Genomic DNA, 20,615 nt, shown 5'->3' with positions numbered 1-20,615 from the left:
CATGATACTTCTGTTCATTTCTCTGGGGGTGATCTTCCATGCATCCGTTGCTTGGTTTCCATCCATTCTTTTACTGGTTTGACTTTTTGTCCAACAGGTGTGGATAGTTTTATTGCTTTCCAAGTATTATAAAAGATCATTGTAGCATTTTGATTTAGCTGATGTTTGTTTTTAGTCTTTTTGGTGATTATTGAAATGCGTTTTCTAGCTTGTGAAGCAATATATAAGAGTTGTTTCACTAACTCCGTCACTGGCGTCTCAAAGCCATAGCAGGAAGTTATCGTGAATGTGTCATTAGAGATCAAAGCCTTTGTCTTGCTTATACATACACTCAACCACTGCACACACTCACTATATATATTTTGTGGAATTTGTACATTCTTGGTAAATGCTCTGCACTTATATAACATTCGAGATTACCAAAGCACTTTACACTGTGTCCCAATCACCCATTCACACACACACACACACACACACACACACACACACACCAATGGCAGCAGAGCTGCATGTAAGATAATAGTAGGAGCTTGATGAGATGTTTTCTTTTATTAGCATGAAACCCACCATCTTGTACCGCCAGAGTAAACTCCCACGTGACTTCTCGGACCATTCCACGTGTATTGAAATATGCAATTTTGTGGTGTAGATTTTATTAGACTTATATCACGTGAAGGGACGTTGTGACGTTTTTCTAGAGGTTGGGTAAGCAATTGAGGAAACATCATTGGCCAACTGCTTTATGGGGCCTGACAGATAAACGTCCCTCAAGGTGTGTATTTTCCTTTCAAGAACAGCCTGCCGATATTGTTTTTACAACCACAACTCTAGGGTTCACCAGTGATAATGACTTGACGAATAAACTAATTACATGACATCTCAGCGAAAACAGCCGCCCATCTCCCGTGCACACCAGCTGCTCACGCGAGCCGTTAATGAGGGACTCGAGACGCAACACGTCGAAATATTCTCTACAGTAGTCTCTATCTAGCGGTATGATCGTGCAATTACAGCTCACTTCCTTCACCCTCCAAGGTGGAATGATCTAAATGAAAACGTCCACAAAATAAAACATTATCTTTTATTTTTGTTTACATTTTACCCATCACATTCAGCAGACTGATATCGTTGGCTTTAACTGGAGTACAACTTTGAACAATGAATCAATATGAATCAATTCACACCTGATTCTGGCATATCATAGAAAGCTACCATAATACATCTCCACACAAGACATGTGTAGCATGTAGGTCGCTGGGACTGAGAACTAGCCATAGCAATGAGATTCAGTCAATGTCTAGGCCTCAAAGAAAGGGTAAACATCAAGGCAGGCCAATATCAATATCTTTCTGATAAACTACACATTTAAGACTCAATTGCTGAGCATACATTGGCTTTATTAACTAAAAAACCTGATGAAACATCACAAGGGTATCAAGAATCATGATAGAAATGTCAGAACAACCAATACATTTGCTTCTTCTCAGTTCATTTCTACAAGGCGAACTTAAACCAGAGGAATGTGCTTTCTACACGAGTTGTTCGATTAAGGAGTGCTTTACTAACATTGCTTTGGTGGACAACGTCAATTGAAATGTTGTACATCGTTGATACACTTTCCTCACTGGTAACATTTATAATATTTTGACCCTGTATAAAGAGGCATCCAGATCTTGCACAAAACAGTTCGGCTATATGCTATGTTGCTATCCAGAAGTGTGGCGAGCAAACAATGGATGACTTGAAATGTAAAGAGCCAAACACCTCCTATTCTTTAAGATTTTCTCTGTCCAGCACATACGGTTATAAATGTGAACACACACAAACATACATTTATTAGAGGGAAAATCAAATGAGCACTGACAGTGTTCGAGTTTAAGGTGTTTCAGGTATAAATCATTGCAGATTGGCCACGCCCTCAAGAGATGACATCACACCCAGTCTATTTGAGGTTTTTGAGTTGCCTGTTGGTGGAGCTGATCTTGCCGTCCATCGTGTCGACCTTATTGAGCAGAGTGTCCAGAGAAACATCCTGATCATTGATCTCCGACTGCAGCCCCAGACCCAGATTCTTCAGCCGACCCAGACCCAACGACATTTCATCTGGAGAGAGAGAAAATTGCGCACACAAAGACACAATAAGAACCTTAATTTACTGGGAAGCTACCTGTATCGGTGCATTTAAAAGCAGGATGAAACAGAAATGAACCAATAATGCAATGAGATGACGCAAAAGATAAACAGCATTCTCTCGTCTTTAAGCGATGATGGGCCCGCGAGAAACTTCAGTCTTGACTAACACACAATAGGTGTCGTTTGAAAGTTTAGAAGCTCTACTTTACAATGCATGCAGAGATTATCACCAAAACTGAACAAGTTCTTTGAAATTTGCAGATAAATCAGAAGTGTTCAGTTTTGATAATTTATTTAAAAAATTGCACTGTACTTATCATTGCAACCAGTAAAACTTTCAAACTGATCAAATATTCATGTGTCATATGTTGTTGGAAAGCTCTTGAAGAGTAAAATACAACCAGACTATTTGTTTTACTCGCAGACAAAACTATAGGGAGTAATAGCTAAATATATGTCTCTGACAATTATGTTGGTGCTGCTTATATGCCGCATTTTCACGGGAAATAAACGGAATAAAATACAACATACGACTGCTTAGGGTAGGTGATTATCTTTCAATGGAGTCCACACACAAGATAATCAGATGTATTGATCATTAGATAATCCACATGAAGCACAATGTTACATATGACCACCAGGAGATGGCGCCAAATACACGACACAGACTCAATGATGACTCAAATGACACAGAATGAAACTCATTCTGTGAAATCTCATGACTAAAATCATGTCTGCATGCTATGCAAACCTTTAGTCATTGTTGTGTTTGCATGTGTAATTAGTTCTTATGTACAATTATGATGTTTTATGTGTTTGGACACATAAAGAGGCTTTTGGACGCATTACAATATAAATATTTTTTGTAATGCTTTCACTTTTTGATTGCTTTGTCGTATCAACACAACATTTTTATCAGATACAGCTGACATGATTGGGAACAAAACAAAAGATTTTCTTGGCTACATTATTTACAACCAAATTTCTTAAGTTTCAAAGTTTCTTAGGCCAAGAGTCTCAGAATGTATCATAATTTATATAATTAAAAAGTGTGATTTCTTTACATTGATGCCATAAACACTTGACCCTTCTTGTTTGTTTTTGTTAGTTATAAGCAGGGCTGGACTAGTAATCTGGCATACCGGGCATTTTCCCGGTGGGCCGATGAACTTTGGGGCTGATCAGGGGTGGACTGGCCATCGGGAAAACTGAGCAGGCCGGTGGGCGGCCGCGTAACAGGCCACGATATTACCAAATGAGCCGCCGTGTTATGCAGAATGGACCACAAAACGGTGCCGCGATATGCAGAAAAGGACAGCAAACACCCGGTCAACACCTCTTGCTTCAACTTTGGGGCCAATTGCTATGTAAAATCCCGGGCCGATTTCTCTTCCCAGTCCAGCCCTGGTTATAAGCCTTTCATTTTGGGAATGCCACTGAAACAGGTAATCTTTAAAAAATACGTTCAGATCTTAAAGGGTTAAAAACTGTGTTTCGCACCAAGATTTTTGTCCAGTTGTTGATGGGCGACCCGTAGCTGTTTGTTCTTGGGATATCCATTCTGATCGGATGGGTCGTTATCCAGTGAAGCCGAGGCTCCGAATCCTGTTCAAATACACATTTGTGATTCAGAAGAACTGACAGATGCTTCTGTTTCACTTCCTCTCGTTCAGATGTGATGTCTGTATACAGGTAAACTCAGCAGTATGTGTATATTCATGTGTTTTGTGCTTACCAGATGTTTCCAGTTTCCTGAGGTTGGGGTGACTGGCCTGATATTTGTCTTCCTGTTGTTTGCTCTCCGCAAGCGCATTCTGTAAGCTAGTTTAATTCATATATATATATATTAGAAAATACTTCTGTTGTTAAATCATTCTCAACAAGTCAGATTAGAAGACATATTAGCATATGCAATACTTCCTGTCAATCTTTGTATTTACTTGGTAAGTAGCCATGCACGGAGCAGGATCATGTGGAGTCAGTTTAACTGGACATTATTCCTCACAGGTAAACTTCTAATAATAATTTTAATAAAAGATGCAATTTTATGTGCAACCAAAATCCTAATATAAACCAGAAAAAAATTAAATACAGACAAGCCCAAAACACACCGGGGACTCTTATTTTGAAAATGCATTACTATTCACAACAGTGAGGTGCACAGATCTTAGCAGGGGCATAAGGATAAAAAAGGGCACTGATTTTTATTTATTAAAATTTTGCATGAGTAGTAATTATAAATACTTAACTAATTTATTTGTTTTTTAAGTATTTAACCATTTTCTTGTATATACAATATATACTGTACATCATTTATTTCCTATATCACAATATAATAGCCTATTCTGTTATATTTCTCACAAAAAGCATCATGGTAATACACTTGTTTGTTTGTTTGTTTATTTATTTATTAAGGTCTGTGATAACCCCATGTTTTTGACATGTGTCATAGTAAAACCATGGCATTTTTTAAAGTACCGTGGAGTACCATGACAGTATCATGTAATACATGATCAATCATTCAGTACTATGGCATTACCCTGGTGTGAAGGCGCGATGATAAAGTGCGAGCGCGAGGAGATCGACCGTGTCTGGCGAATGCTACCGGGTCCTTGAATAGCCTGTAACATGTGAGTAAGGGTAGCCGAATTTCTGGTGCCCCCCTAGGGAGTTGGTGCCCTACGCAGACTGCGTAATATGCATATAGGGAGCGGCGGTACTGTGGTAGCCAGGGACGGATTATGACTTTCAAAGGCCCCGGGGCCAGTTATCTCCAAGGGCCACCCTCCAAAAGTTGTTGAGATCGTTTTCATTTTTGAGCGGGGGGAATCGCCAAAATGGATTGTGCAACCTTAAAGCCCAGGGCCTCCCGGGCAGTCAAGGGCACTTGGTAGTCAAGGGCACTGGCCCCATTGGCCCGGTCAGTAATCCATCCCTGGTGGTATTTTTCTGAAAGTGATTAGTCTAATGGCTTTCAACGTGATGTCTGAAATCGAGTGTTATTCTTTTGATGAACTTACAACACAATACATGGAGAGGACTTTTTATCTGACCCGTTACTCGTCTGAGGTAACGGCACTTTGATGTTCAGGGCCGAATTCAAAACTGCATTTTTTTGCAGTGGGGAGGGGATGCCACTCGAAAGATCGTTCAAAACAAAAGTGAGAAAATGAATCCTTTCTCAGAGGACCCTTCCACAAGACTGTTAGCTAAGGGTGCATTCATACAGTAATGCCACATTACCTTCCGAGTACCCACTTCAAGGGCTCTGCACAAGTAGTCGCTTATTTGACAAAGTTTCCGAAGTTTATGGAATTAAATATATTCAGAAGTTTTGTTTGAGGTCAACTAAATGAGGTCCCAATTTATTTCGTGCTGCACTTGCACTGTCACAAAGGGTGCCATAATTTGCCAGGGTTTCATTTGGTGTCGTCCAGAGCCCCGCCCCCAGCTTTACATGCCTCTTAACAACACATATGCAGGTGAACTGTGATTGGTTGTTGTGGCAGGGTGGAGGGCGGGGCCGGGATGTGATCATACACACCCGGTCCCTTATCAGGCTAATCAAGCCTCCAAGAGGGATAAAGGTCGACTGCGGAGGATTGTGCGGGAGAGAGAGATCGTTTACGGACATGTCCGTCATGTGTGTTTGTGTAAAGCAGTCAATGGAAAGGAGGAGGCGAGAACCGGCTTGACAATAGTTTAATATAAAACTTAAACAGAAGACACAAACACACACATGACGGACATGTCCGTAAACAATCTCTCTCTCCCACACAATCCTCCGCAGTCGGCCTTTATCCCTCTCGGAGGCTTGATTAGCCGAATAAGGGACCAGGTGTGTATAATCACGACCAGGCCCCGCCCTGTTGTATTCACATGTCAATCAAAAGGCTGCTCGCCGGTTCTTTTCAAGAATAGGTCTCCGCAGAACAATAATGGGTGTTTTCCAATCTGTGGGCGTTTTCAAACAGGGATGAGTGTTTCTAAACTATCCAATGAAAGTAGGGAATCACAATGGTTTGATAACGGCCACTGATTGGGAAAAGCCCATTTTTGTTTTGCAGAAATGTAAGTCTTGTACTTTTTGAGGACAACATGAGATTTTCCTCTTGATTATCTGATCAAAATAACAAAATATGCATTGAAGTTAGGATATAAATATAGGTGAATATTTGATATATTCTGTAGAAACACGCCGTTCTAACTGTGGAGTCCTCCAGCGCCACCCATAGAGTAACTCTGAGGAATAATAAACAAAAAATAGCATCTGCACTATCGGTACAGATTTGATCTGAGAACCGATAGTTCCAAAAAGCAACTATCAACACTGATTAATCGGTAAAAGCAATATATATCGTTCTACCTCTACATCTAAGAGCTAAATACATCGACTCAGTAGTTAATGTCACCTGCTGTTGCCACCATAAGACACCGGCTGGTCGTTTTGTGGAGGTTTGGGTTCAGGTTTGCTTTTGAAGTAGTTGACCAGTCCTCCCCACACACTCTTAATGCTGTTTATATGCTTCTGACTCGTCTTCATGTCCTGCTCCATGTTATCAATCATTTTCTCTGTTCTCTTCAGAGCTTCACCCTGACGAATCAGTTCCTGAAGAGAGAAAGAGAAAAATAATAAGCAACCAAATTGGGCCGGTTGCTAGGGAGGGTAGAGTCACATGGGGTAACCTCCTTGTGGTGGTGATTAGGGATTCTCGCTCTCAATGGGGCGTGTGGTGAGTTGTGTGTGGATCGTCTCCGCGGTGTCATGCACAATGAGAAAAGGGGATAATTCGGTCAGTAATTGGCCGATAAATATCGCCAGCCGATACATCGGTGCATCCCTGTGTGAATGTGAAGAGAGCAAGAGGAAGGGTGTGTGCAATATAAACTCTTCCCTCACCTCTGCTGTCTCTGATCCCACTTTCTCCGATTCATATATGAGCCCGAGTGAGCGGTAGCTGCTGTCCACGGCGGACTGCGCGGTGTGCATCACTTCTCTCTGCAGCTGTTTCTGACGTCTCTCCGCCGGGCTCAATGCGCTCTCCTGCGGATCATCATCGAAGTTAAAGCCTTTTCTCGCTGCACCTGCTGCATACTCTTCGTCATCATCAGCAAATGGGTTGTGGGATTTGGGGTAGGCAGACATCCTGACATGTAGTGAGCTAAGTGTTAAAACATGGTAGTAACATGATAGCATCATGCTAAAACATGTTAGCAACACCCAGCTGAGTATTAAAACATGTGAGCGACATACTAAAACAAGCTAGCAACATGATAGCGACATGCTAAAACATGTTAGCAATGCCTAGCTAAGTGTTAAAACATGCTAGCAATGCCTAGCTAAGTGCTAAAAAATGCTAGCAAGATGGTAGTGACATGCCAAAACATCTTAGCAACACCTAGCTATGTGCAACAATGTGTTATCAATGTCTAGCCAAGTGTTAAAACATGCTAGTAACATGTTAGCAACACCCAGCTGAGAACTAAAACATGCAAAAACATATTAGCAACACCTAGCTAAGTGTTACAACATGTTATCAATGTCTAGGTAAGGGTTAAAACATGCTAAAAACACCTATCTAAGTGCTAAAACACGTTAGCAACATGGTAACAACATGATAAAACGTCTTAACACCTAGCTGAGTTTTACAACTTGCTAGCAATGCCTAGCTAAGTGATAAAACATGTTATCGATGTCTAGCTGAGTGCTAAAACATGCTAAGTTACACCTAGCTGAGTGTTAAAACATATTAGCAACGACTAGCTGAGTGCTAAAACATGCTAGCAACACCTAGCTGAATGATAAAACATGTTATCAATGTCTAACAGAGTGCTAAAACTTCTTAACACCAACCTGAGTGCTAAAACATGCTAGCAGCACCTAGCTGAGTGCTAAAACAAAGCAATCAATCTATCAATATCTATCAATAATCTTTCAGACTAGGCAAAGACAGCATATAAACAAGCTGGTGAACTAGTATCAACAGTGTTTACTTATATATTATACCATCAGTTTATTATTGTTGGTGGTACTGGTAGAACTGTGGTGGTACCATGGTACAGTGATGATATTAGATGGTAATACCATTGTACTTTGAAATATAGCTATATGTGGCACTAAATGATCACCATATTCTTGAGCAATGTTATTTACATGAGGAACACGTAGACATTACTATGGTACTTTTTCCACCACTGACAAAACATTAGCAGACATCTAAACATTTCTAGTTGTAAAAACAAATCACATATTAAATGTACAAATATTGGAGATGTTTCTATAATATGTGTACATGAAATATGCGGTTTAAAGCTCGCTCTCGATTTCAGCTCTTTCTGCCTCTCGAAAACAAACTTGCGAATAAAACCTACATTATCTGTAACAGTTCATTGCGTTTCTTTTCGATCTGAATGATTTAAAATATGAAATATGGAAGATTTTATCGATAAATGTACCTTTGATCGCAAAAGGGTTATGCGCTACTGTCAGCTGACTCTTCAGGTGGAAACTGTTTCCGGTGTCGTCACAGTGATGTCATATAGACTCCTCCTCTTTTATGTTGTGTTTAGTGACAGGGCAGTCAAAACTTTATTGTAGTTAATACATTCACTCTCTTTTCATATTAAAATTAATCAAATTTTAATGATTTGCTTTTGACCGGTGCAAAAAAAGGGCAATTTATTACAGTCTTTGAAGACTGTAGTTACACCTTTGGATGAAATCTTCAGTTTTTGTTTAGTTTTGCCATGTTTAACATAATATTGCATACTGTGACAACTCAAAACAAACACAAAGACAACGTTAATCTTCATTTAATGAACCAAATATCTTCCAACTGTGTTTGATATAATGGAAGTGAATTTCTAGTATCAAATGATCGTTTTAGCATGTTTACTCGAGGATAAGATTTGACCAAAATGAACTATTAAATAAAATAGTGATGATGTTTATTACATCAGTAATGTCCCGACTATACTTTGTGATCTGTTGAACGCCACTTTTGAGAAATAAAGTAGCAATTTCCTTCTGAAACAGCAAAATCTGCTCATTATTCCAAACTTATGGCTGCCTGTGTGTATGTGTTTGTGTGTGTGTATGTCTTTGTGTGTGTATATGTGTGTGTGAGTGTGTGTGTGTGTGTGAGTGTGTGTATGTGTTTGTGTGTGTATATATGTGTGTGAGTGTGTGTATGTGTTTGTGTGTGAGTGTGTGTGTGTGTATGTGTGTGTGTGTGTGTATGTGTTTGTGTGTGTGTATGTGTTTGTGTGTGTGTATATGTGTGTGTGTGTGTGTGTGTGTGTGAGTGTGTGTTTGTGTGTGAGTGTGTGTGTGTATATGTGTGTGTGTGTGTGTGTGTGTGTGAGTGTGTGTTTGTGTGTGAGTGTGTGTGTGTGCATGTGTGTGTATGTGTTTGTGTGTGTGTGTGTGTGTATGTGTGTGAGTGGGTGTGTATGTGTTTGTGTGTGAGTGTGTGTGTGTGTATGTGTGTGTGTGTGTATGTGTTTGTGTGTGTGTATGTGTTTGTGTGTGTGTATATGTGTGTGTGTGTGTGTGTGTGTGTGAGTGTGTGTTTGTGTGTGAGTGTGTGTGTGTGTATGTGTGTGTGTGTGTATGTGTTTGTGTGTGTGTATGTGTGTGTATGTGTGTGAGTGTGTGTGTATGTGTTTGTGTGTGAGTGTGTGTATATGTGTGTGTGAGTGTGTGTGTGTGTGTGTGTGTGTGTGTGTGTGTGTATGTGTTTGTGTGTGTGTATGTGTGTGTGTGTGTGTGTGTGTGTGTGTGTATGTGTTTGTGTGTGTGTATATGTGTGTGTGAGTGTGTGTGTGTGTGTGTATGTGTTTGTGTGTGTGTATGTGTGTGTGAGTGTGTGTGTGGGTTTGTATGTGTGTGTATATGTGTGTGTGTGTATGTGTGTGTGAGTGAGTGTGTGTGTATGTGTATATGTGTGTGTGAGTGAGTGTGTGTATATGTGTGTGTGTGGATTGTGTGTGTGTATATGTGTGTGTGTATGTGTGTGTGAGTGAGTGTGTGTGTGTGTGTGTGTGTGTGTGTGTGTGTGTGTGTGTGTGTGTGTGTGTGTGTGTGTGTGTGTGTGTGTGTGTATGTGTGAGCGTGTATTTATCACTTTGTGGGGACCAAATGTCCCCATAAGGATAGTAAAACCCGAAATTTTTGACCTTGTGGGGACATTTTGTCGGTCCCCATGAGGAAAACAGCTTATAAATCATACTAAATTATGTTTTTTGAAAATGTAAAAATGCAGAAGGTTTTCTGTGAGGGTTAGGTTTAGGGGTAGGGTTAGGTTTAGGGGATAGAATATAAAGTTTGTACAGTATAAAAACCATTATGTCTATGGAAAGTCCCCATAAAACATGGAAACACAACATGAGTGAGTGAGTGTGTGTATGTGTGTGTGTGTGTGTGTGTGTGTGTGTGTACTTTACCAGATGACGTTTAATGAGGAATACATTTTAGTATTATTTACAAGATTTGAACTTTGAAACATGTGTAAGTGCTGAATGGGCACGTTTCAATATAGGCCTAGTCACATTTTTCATGCATGCCCTCACTTTACATTTACATTTACATGTATGCATTTGGCAGACACTTTTATCCAAAGTGACTTACAGTGCACTTATTACAGGGACAATCCCCCCGGAGCAACCTGGAGTTAAGTGCCTTACTCAAGGACACAATGGTGGTGGCCGTGGGGTTCGAACCAACGACCTTCTCACTTTAATTTAGATACTTGATTATCTAATGAAAATATGCATTGAAGTGAGGATAAAAATATGGATGAATATTGTCAATGATTAAAGATAGAGAAACATATATAGGCAACCATCGGCATAGATTTTCGCCAGTAACCGATAGTTCCAAAATGCAACAATCAGCGGCAATTAATCAGTAAAACCGATATATCGGTGAGTCATTTGTAGGCTGATTTCCCCGAAAAAATGTAAACACTATAGTTACACAAATACACACTTCACCTTTAACTTGACCAGTTTGATCAGCATTTGTGGCTATTATTCACTCTGCATGTGAACTGACAAGAATGGAAAATAAATCGGATGAATACATTTCTTTGCATCATTTTCTCTCCATCAGGTACAGAAGTTATTATTTATTATCAAAATCAGTAAAAACATCAAACTAATGAAATATTCATGTGTCATATGTCGTTGGAAAGCTCTCAAAGAGTAAAATACAACCAGACTATTTGTTTTACTCACTGACAAAAATATAGCGAGTAACAGCTAAATATATGTCTTTCACAATTATGATGGTGTTGCTTGTATGTTGCGTTTTCGCTTATAAATTTACCAAAAAATACAATAAAAATCGGAACATAAAATCTCACATATGATTATTTTGAGTCAGTGATTATCTTTCAAACGAGTCCACACACAAGATAATCAGATGTATAGATCATTAGATAATCCACATGAAGCACAATGTTACATATGACCACCAGGAGATGGCGCTAAAGGGTTAACACAGTGCTCAACGTGTTGGTCTTTGTACTCAGTGTTACAAAGTAATTAGTTACTGTAATCTAATGATTTTTAGTAAAAACAAAAATTAGTGTAATGCATTAAATTTGTAATCTTGTATTCAGACTTTCAGTTAATTGAATTATAGGGTTATGCTTATTTCTAATATGTTATTTATGTAGAGTATGATTTTTTTTTTTTTGCAATTAATGCTGTTTTGTTTGCTTGAATTTGACAGAGAAGTCAGTGTGAAGACCATCATGCATCATCATGCAAATTTCATTGGAAGTTGCAGCTCATTTGCATAAAGTTCAACTATAAAACCAACGGTTGCGGTTGCTCATTGAATATTAATGACTTCTGGTCATTTATTTAGCTAGAAATCGATGTAAAAGCCCCCTTTACTCTGCTCCTGACATTCTTTGGCTGATAATAATACGGCACAAATATTATTATAGTCATAATGCAGTTCATTATCTTTGTGTAGGTGAAGCATTTTGTGGAGGAAAACATAATTCATCACATTTCTGTGACGCGCTTGCTTCCTTTTCATGCAAAGAATTTGTACTTGTCCTGATGCATGAATATTTAATTTGATTTATATTAACAAACTTAAAATATACATTATATATGGTCAATTCAATATTTGCAAACTCTGTGACTGCAAATAATGTCTTTTTGTCTTTCTTAAAGGGACAGTTCACACAAAAATGGAATTTCTCTCATAATTTACTCACCCTCATGCCATCTCAGATGTGTGTGACTTACAATGCAAGTGAATGGTGACCAGAACTTTGAAGCTCCAAAAAGCACATAAATGCAGCATAAAAGTAATACATACGACTCTAGTGGTTAAATTCATGTTTTCTGAAGTGATATGATAGGTGTCGATTTTAAAGATTTCCTTTTTCAGTGGCATACCCAAAATTAAAGGCTTATAACTCAATAATAAAAAATAAAAAAAACAAGGAGGGTCAAGTGTTTGGTATCATTGTAAAGAACAGATTTTTTCATGATTTATATTAGGATATATTCTGAGACCCCCTGCATAAGAAACTGGTGAAAAATCACACACACAAAAAAAAAATAATAAATAAAAATAGCCAAATAGACCCAAAACATTTTTACAAACTTTTTAATTTTTTATTTGACATTATATATCTTTAGGTATAAATAAGCGGCTCTGAAAAGCTGCTTTAGTTTTTTCCCAATCATTTTCACTGGAACTGAAAAAAAGTCATATTTTAGACACATCACAATGTCCAAAAACATCTCCAAACAAATAAAAGATAATAATTGTACATAAGAACTAATTACACATGCAAACACAACAGTGACTAAAGGTTTGCATAGCATGCAGACATGATTTTAGTCATGAGATTTCACAGAATGAGTTTCATTCTGTGTCATTTGAGTCATCATTGAGTCTGTGTTGTGTATTTGGCGCCATCTCCTGGTGGTCATATGTAACATTGTGCTTCATGTGGATTATCTAATGATCTATACATCTGATTATCTTGTGTGTGGACTCCATTGAAAGATAATCACTGACTCTAAATAACGATACATGATATTTTATGTTCCGTTTATTTTTCGTGACGTTATAAGTGAAAATATTATTAATATAAAACACATTTAAAGCATGGATTATGTTAGTATGTACGTCTGTTTGACAGCCGAAGGGAGTCCCCTAAATAATCAATGTAAGGGTGAAACGAGTGTATGACTTGGATGTGATAATGAACGAGGAAATCTTGAATTTGTAGAGCAGAGAAGCCATTTTTTTTTTCTGTAAAAGTACCTTAAAAGTAAAGTAAATGGTAATGTAATAACTTTCTCAATGAAGAAATCAGTAAAGTAATCTTAATAGAATTTAAGGGAGGTAATTAGTGCATTACTTTTTTGAATAACTTACCCAACACTGTCCAAAACATCATTTCGTTTTTCACGATCCATTTCCACTGACGATTGTACTGAACACTGATTCGATATTGATGTGTAAATATGTGATGATGTGGTGATGTTTCTCTTGCTGTGATAAATGCACTGGCAAATATTGCCGCTAACCTGAAGTGGGAGCCACTGGTGCAGGTGTTAGAGTAAATACAGTGAAAGTCTGAGTGGACAACCCTTCCCTGCAAAGGTAAAACACAGTAACTACCCATTTTTTGTCAAAACATGCATTATGAGTCCAAAATCGGATTTCTAATGGCACTTTTCCACTGCACGTTACGGACTCGACTCAACTCGCTTTACTTTTCTGAGCTAGCTTTTCCTCTGTAGTTTAGTGCCGCCTCAACGTGGGTGGGATTATCGTCATAGTTGCATCGCCCGGTCCAGCTCTCGTTGGATCCTCTCCTCTGCGACTAATGTGAGGAACGTCTGCACCTCGTTTATTGACCACGGCGTGGTTTTGCGCACAGCCATTTCTCTTTACAATTCGATAGTCGCGTGAACAAATGATACTGCTATCGCTGTTGCTAACTTTAAAACTAGCGGGTTGATGTCCCGTGTCGCAAATCCAGTGACGATTCTCCCTGACCAATCAGTGATCTGCAGGGTTTTGACGTCACATTTAGTATCGGATCGCTCGCTTGGAACCTCGACCGAGGTGGAGCTAAAAAAGTACCAAGTACCAGATCCTATCCACAGTGGAAAACCCCCAAAAAGTGAGTCGAGTTGTACCGTGCAGGGGAAAAGCCCCATTAAACTATGACCTATATGCAATGTGTCACAAAATGCCTCAAAATAAATATAATACATAATTAAAATAATTTAATAGCAAAGGTGGTATTGAATTCCCTATTACGAAATTAACATACAGTCAAGGAGCATATTAGCTGCACACCTACTTTTAACCCGTTATATTTTATATAATTACTTTCCTTTTTATTTTATTTGTTTGTGTGTTGTTGTTGTTGTTTTAAGTCATCTATGGAAGCATGTAAAACCTCTCACTTTTGTATTTTGCATGCATCATTCCCGTCATTCCCAAATAATCATTGTATTTAGACATCAAGTGCTTGTGGTTAGACTTTAACTTCACTGACAAATATTTACTTGGCTTGCAAAATGTTCTACCATGTTATTGGCGTACATAAGTGTTGTTTTTATTCACCCTTTGAACAAATTACTTCAGTATACCAATCCTCTGATTCATTTTATTTTCCACAACATGTTCTCTTACAAATAAACAGATGTTTATCAGTTGATGATCTCATTGTTTACATTTCACGAGCATTGCTTTACAACAGTCTCTCTCCACTTAATAATCTCACACAATGTTATGAACTGGCTACTTTTACGTCATTTTTAACTATTCCATTTCAGTGCTTTACAGCGATTTGTTAAACTTGAGAAGTGATTACAGCTGTGTGTGTGTGTGAATGCATGTTTGATTAACTCTGTGAAGGGTCGACCACACGTCCCATGAACACGACGCAGCCTGTTCGATGTTCGTAGATGAGGAAGAGGAAGGGTCGGTCCACAACGAAACGTGTTTGTGTCGATAAAGGCATAAAGCCAATGTGTGTCATTGCTGCAGCCTCTGTACCTTCTTCATTGACAGTAATAATGCCCTGGTGCTTAAACTGAGAGAGAAAGGGATGTAGTGAGTGGGGGGATGACAGGAAAAGGCAGGTTTTTGTTGTGCAATAAAAGGTCAAAGAGTATGTTTTTGTGACCGATTAGGCTTAGGCCACCAAAAGTGCTCTCTAACATAACAGTACAATGGGACAAAATTGAGGTAAAGACGTTAAAAGTATACGGCCTGCTTCACACATCTCACATTTGCAGCATGTATGCAACAAATATTCAGAACCCATGATAACAGGTTGCAGTATGAAATGCTATAAATGCTCTATATAATTATTTATCAACATGATCTCTAACATTATAGGCTTTTATGAAGAAACATCAAATAATGGAGTGAACTAAACCCTTGTTGTGTGGAAATCGTGACTGGTACTCAAACACTTCAGTACAGTAAATCCATACAATTACAGTAGTTTATAGTGTGCATTTAATTAATGCTTCGCCTATGTGCTGTACATGCAACATATATGAAACTGGCCTAAGTTGCATTATTTTGGTCCATGCCATCTCTTCTCTTACCCAGTTAATGATGACCCTCTCTGAGGTCATGGGGGAAAAGTCACCCTTTTCAGTGAACAGGTCCGTGAGGCCCATTTCTTTCAGGTGCTCAATCAGATCGTAGTTCTGTTCGAGTTTAAACCGAGGGAACACCACCTCACGAGTTCTACCAGAGAAAGAGAAAAAAGACCAATGAGAAGTTTGATTTGTTTTTATAAATGGTAAAAGGTCTTCACTTATATTGCACCTTAGGGGTTACCAAAGCGCTTTACACTGTGTCCCATTCACCCAATCCCATTGTGTCCATTCACCCAATTCACACTCACATTCACACACCAATGATGGCAGAGCTGCCATGCAAGGTGCTAGCCTGCCATTGGGAGCAACTTGGGGTTCAGTGTCTTGCCCAAGGACACTTCGGCATGTGGAGTCATGTGAGCCGCCCATAAGATCAAGAAAAGTTGAAAAGACAACTGAAGGATGCGCTTTACCCAATATGGCATATTTAAGCCAAGTGGGATGTGTTCCTGGATATATGTCACTTTTGGTGTCAATGAACAATCACAAAAATGTAGCAGAATCGATTTACCTTTGAAGTAGAGGTAATTCAGTAGCATCACTACCATGTTGGGTAGTTCTTGGGAACTTGGGGTTCAGTGTCTTGCCCAAGAACACTTCGGCATGTGGAGTCATGTGGGCCGGGAATCGAACCGCCAACCCTGCGATTAGTGGCCAACCCGCTCTACCACCTGTGCCACAGCCGCCCATAAGATCAAACAAAGTTGAAGTTTACCCAATATGGCTTGATTAAGCCAAGTAGGATGTGTTCCTGGATCTATATCCATTCCTATCCAACAATTATAACCATAACCAACCCATAACATCAGAGGTAAATGATAGCTTTCTAAGAATGTTTTTCAAGACTCTAACCCTATCCCGAAGAGTAAGCCTAACCCTAAGAAGACCAACAAGGATACAGACTCCTGGATCTACATCCTTTTTTGGTCCTTAAACATAAGACTGTTGTTCAGGCTCCTAGCCCAATGGCCAGTCCTTAACCTTTAGCCTAACCATACAATCTGATTGGTTGGTTAGAATGTTGTTCCAGGGCCAGCAAGGATACTAATCATTTGTTGGCCCTCAAACAACATTTCAATCAAACAAATATATACCAGACCCTATTCCTAACCATAACCTATCCCTAAAATCAGAGAGTCATGGTAAGATGGTGGATAAGAACTTTGTTCAGGCTCCTTACCCAAGCCCAATGTCCTATCCCTATCCTTGAACCTAACCCAACAGTCTGGGTGGAGGAAACGTTTATCCAGGACCAATAAGGATGTCTCGTTTGGGTAAATTATGTTAAGCATTTCTTTCAGTCTTTATTACAAGACTTGCAATGTAATGAGCTTTACAGTTTTGGTATCTTTTGGTATAGTTTCTATCGGCTGTGAATTGGCAACGTTCAGTGGTCTTCGGGCTTGTCGGTAAGTTGGTCTCATACCTGTTGCTGGTGGTTTATGGTGCTTTACCTGTTGGTCATGCTGTTGAGCCACTTATTGATAAGTGTTGGCGAGATCTCCTGCTCGAGGGATCTCATCCCCGAGAGTTTCTGAGGAACAGCGATGAGCATGCTGATGTTACCGTTGTAAGGCAACTGCAGAATGTCACAGTTGAGCTCGTGGTCGGCCGCTGCCAGGTAGCTTCCTTTGTTCTGCATCATGGGAACACGCACCTGCTGCTTCTCGTTGACACGGAAATTCCTCATGTGCGTCAGTTCCTTTGGGAACTTCTGCTCCCATGTACCTGCATATGTTTATGAGGAGATAATCAGCATTTTATGGTCTCATTTTGTGGGATTATTTGGAAGAAGCAAGTAATCTTGGCATTAGAGTCTACATCTGTTTAGAGGTGAGTCAGGTTAAGTTAAAGTTAAAGTTTTGTTTCCCCAAAGATGAACTGGTTTCCCTGTTAAAAATGCCAGCTTAGGCAAGCATGAATTTCTTTGCTGGTCCAACTGAATTAGTGGTTCACCAGCAAAACATGTTGAAGCTGGTCAACCAGCATGTTTTCTTCTTGCAAAGCTGGTTGACCAAAAAGGCGTTGCTGGTTAAGCTTGTAAAGAAGCCTAGTGCCTAGTCTTACGATAAACAAATTGTGTCACTCTTGGTGTCAATGAACAATCACAAAAAAGTAGCAGAATTTACCTTTGAAGTAGAGGTAATTCAGTAGCATCACTACCATGTTGGGGTCGATACTCTTAAGCGGTTCTTTGATCAGACCTTTTGTGATCTTCTGAATGCGTTGGTTTGCCTTTACGAGGAATGCAGGGTCAGCAAAGTCCACCGACTGCGGTTCGGCGAAGTAGTAAGTCTTTGCATCACCACGAAACCCATCCTGCATGCGGACATTTTGTTTCACGTACAGGTCGTTAACAGAGCGCAAGGTATAGCCGAAGTTTCGTCTGAAAAGCCTGTGCGTAAGTTTGCGGAACAGCTTGTGCACTGTAGAGTTATCGTATTGAGTGCTGGCGTTGACGAATTCGTCAAAGCCAAGAGTTTCGTAGAGCTTTTCGTGAGTGGCTGGGCCAACGCCAAGAGCCATCATGCCCATCGCAATGGAGATTCCAACAGGAGCAAGCAGAATGTTGTCGGTCTGGTTGAGTCGATTTCTGAGTTTTCGATAAAGGCGAAACCCAAAGCGGGCGTTCACCACGTTGATGCGCTGCAGGCGAGTTCGTCCATGGAATAGCTTTAAGAGGCGTGCTCGTCGTATTTTGGGATCTGAGGGTTCTGAGTTTAAGTCAAGATCAGGGGCAGGAGTGGAGATCTCATCTATATGATCACCTTCGCTGTAGTCGTCCTCACCCTCCGCCAAGATCTTATCGAAGTCGATGTAGTCCTCATCGTCGAGCCCTTCTAGAGGAAGGTCGTTAGTGACCGTGTTCTCCCGATGGAAGTCCAGTGATTGGGGCTCGATGTCTGTGTTCTCAGAATGTGCACGTGCATCCACTGCCTTTTCATACTTGAGTCCTTCAAAGTGTGAGCCGAGGTCTTTTACCCCAGCCAGAGCTGGGGCGTTCAGGAGAGCAGCTACAACTATGATTGAAATAATCCACATCCTAGGAAATTATGGAAACAAAACGTGCTTGAATGTCTAACGCTTACTCAAAATAAAATATCAAATTTGGTTTCAGAGATAAGACCTACGCTTTTGATATATTTTAAACATTCACTGTTAATGTTGCTGGTTTGAACTGCTTACCTGCTATCTCCTTGTGGAATCTGTTTGTGTGTGTCGGTTTGGGAATACATTCCCCAGCTGGACTTTGAAGTTGGTCTTCACTGATCAAACAGAACCGAGTTCAAACAGTTCTCAATTTGACAATTTAACCCTTGAGACACACAAACAGTATCTGCTTGACTGTGGAAACTAATTTCACCATATGCTGATTATTTTCCAAAATCTAGTGTGCTACCTACCTAGAGAGCTTTTTAAGATATTGCAGGCGCACTCCAACACTAAAGCTATCTCTTCTTGGCCCTTTAAAGACACTTCATTTGGCCTAATTCTAACCATTGCATGTTTTACTCATGGAGAAGGCAATTCTAGTATGCATCGGGACAAGCTCAGTGAAAAATAAATCCAAGATGGCAGATGAAGTGAGAGAAATGTGAACTTATAAGTATATTTCATTCAATACTGAAAAGTATTTAAAATCAGACTATTTTACTCAAATGTTTGTGTGTCCTCTGTAGTTTTATGCTTATTAGAGTATTGTGTTGTTAGCTTAGCAACATGCTAACATCAAACTTGTGTTTTTGTGTTGCTGACTATGTAGAACATTCTAAAAAAAAGGCACTAATGAGGTTCCATCTTTGTTATGAGGTTGCCTTAATTAGCTGCCTATGTAGTCAGTAGACAGCTTGATAGTTCACTAGATTTTGGAACAAAGCGTGTGTGTGTGTTTTAGGTCTGTGACCCCAGAAGTGGTATAAGGAAGTGTGTGAAATTGCCACAAACTCGCCGCTGCTAACGTTTCCGGGTGGAGAACCATATGCTTTAAGCCTAGTGTACACTACATGACACAAGCTTGTCTCCTTTGATGTTTTGAGACTGTGACTGGTCTGTGACAAGAAGTCTCGATTCTCACAAGGAATGATCTTGTTGTGTGCAGACTCCAGCGACAGGCTGAGATGAGTCCCAGATGCTACGACAGTTTTCAAAACTGCTTGATATCTAGATGTCTTGTCTTCAGGTGTTCGCACTTTCCCAACGAGTGAAAGACGGACAATGAGCCACAGCCAATGAAATACAGAGAGAACACAAGAGGAGCAGAAGGAAGCAGAAGACAAAATATAATTTAGAAATAAAAAAAACGTTCTCCCACGTCTCCCTAACCGGTGTCTTTATCATCAGCTTTTTTTATTATGTTTCCTTTTGCAAATTTCAAAATATGCACGAGCCGTTCTTACATTTTTGTAGAAAGAGGAGAGCAAGGTATTGGTTAGCAGGAGACTATGATAAAACCTCACCCACATCTCACAATACTCGCTGATTTTATTATTATCATCTGTTTTATAATTATTTTTTCCTTTGCAGATGGTGCCAATAAGTGTAAAATCGGACAAGAGACGGTCTTTGTTTGCTGACATGTTATCAAGAATAAATTGTGTGGGTTTGTGAATGAATTATCTTCATTTTAAGACGCATTTTAGGCGAGCCTTTAGAAATGGGACAGCTACAACGGCCGTTTCCTCCCCCCCACCGGTTGCGTTCGGTTTTAAGGGAAATATGCATGTGAAAATTTTAAAAAAGCGAATGCAAGAACATGCACAATAGGGACACAGATATGAGCAGCATGCACATTAGAAGCGAGTTACATGCACTGC

The 20,615-nt window shown here is 39.7% G+C and overlaps 2 protein-coding genes across 4 annotated transcripts; both read right to left on the bottom strand.

Moving 5' to 3' along the window:
- Nucleotides 1-1,055: 1,055 nt before the first annotated feature.
- snap29 (synaptosome associated protein 29) lies at nucleotides 1,056-8,660 on the bottom strand. Of its 3 annotated transcripts, none has more exons than XM_052095016.1 (6): nucleotides 8,590-8,636; nucleotides 7,034-7,295; nucleotides 6,546-6,742; nucleotides 3,869-3,954; nucleotides 3,634-3,738; nucleotides 1,056-2,103 (listed from the first exon to the last, which is right to left on the bottom strand). In XM_052095016.1, exons 2-6 carry the CDS (start codon nucleotides 7,277-7,279, stop codon nucleotides 1,943-1,945), a joined length of 795 nt encoding a protein of 264 aa, XP_051950976.1. In that variant the 5' UTR covers nucleotides 7,280-7,295; nucleotides 8,590-8,636; the 3' UTR covers nucleotides 1,056-1,942. The 3 variants fall into 3 exon arrangements, with proteins under 3 accessions (XP_051950976.1, XP_051950975.1, XP_051950977.1); XM_052095015.1 differs by having other exon boundaries at nucleotides 1,057-2,103; nucleotides 7,034-7,280; nucleotides 8,590-8,660; XM_052095017.1 differs by having other exon boundaries at nucleotides 1,057-2,103; nucleotides 7,034-7,177; nucleotides 8,590-8,651.
- Nucleotides 8,661-14,772: 6,112 nt separating this feature from the next.
- Nucleotides 14,773-19,124, bottom strand: LOC127621420 (heparin cofactor 2-like). Its single transcript, XM_052094998.1, has 5 exons — nucleotides 18,988-19,124; nucleotides 17,931-18,844; nucleotides 17,256-17,529; nucleotides 15,745-15,889; nucleotides 14,773-15,221 (listed from the first exon to the last, which is right to left on the bottom strand). Exons 1-5 carry the CDS (start codon nucleotides 19,035-19,037, stop codon nucleotides 15,030-15,032), a joined length of 1,575 nt encoding a protein of 524 aa, XP_051950958.1. The 5' UTR covers nucleotides 19,038-19,124; the 3' UTR covers nucleotides 14,773-15,029.
- Between the last annotated feature and the right edge of the window lie 1,491 nt (nucleotides 19,125-20,615).

This window comes from Xyrauchen texanus, chromosome 27 (assembly GCF_025860055.1).
Source record: "Xyrauchen texanus isolate HMW12.3.18 chromosome 27, RBS_HiC_50CHRs, whole genome shotgun sequence".
Classification (NCBI taxonomy): domain Eukaryota; kingdom Metazoa; phylum Chordata; class Actinopteri; order Cypriniformes; family Catostomidae; genus Xyrauchen; species Xyrauchen texanus.
The sequence above is the reverse complement of the archived record's forward strand: the minus strand, read 5'-3'. Positions and strand labels throughout refer to the sequence as shown.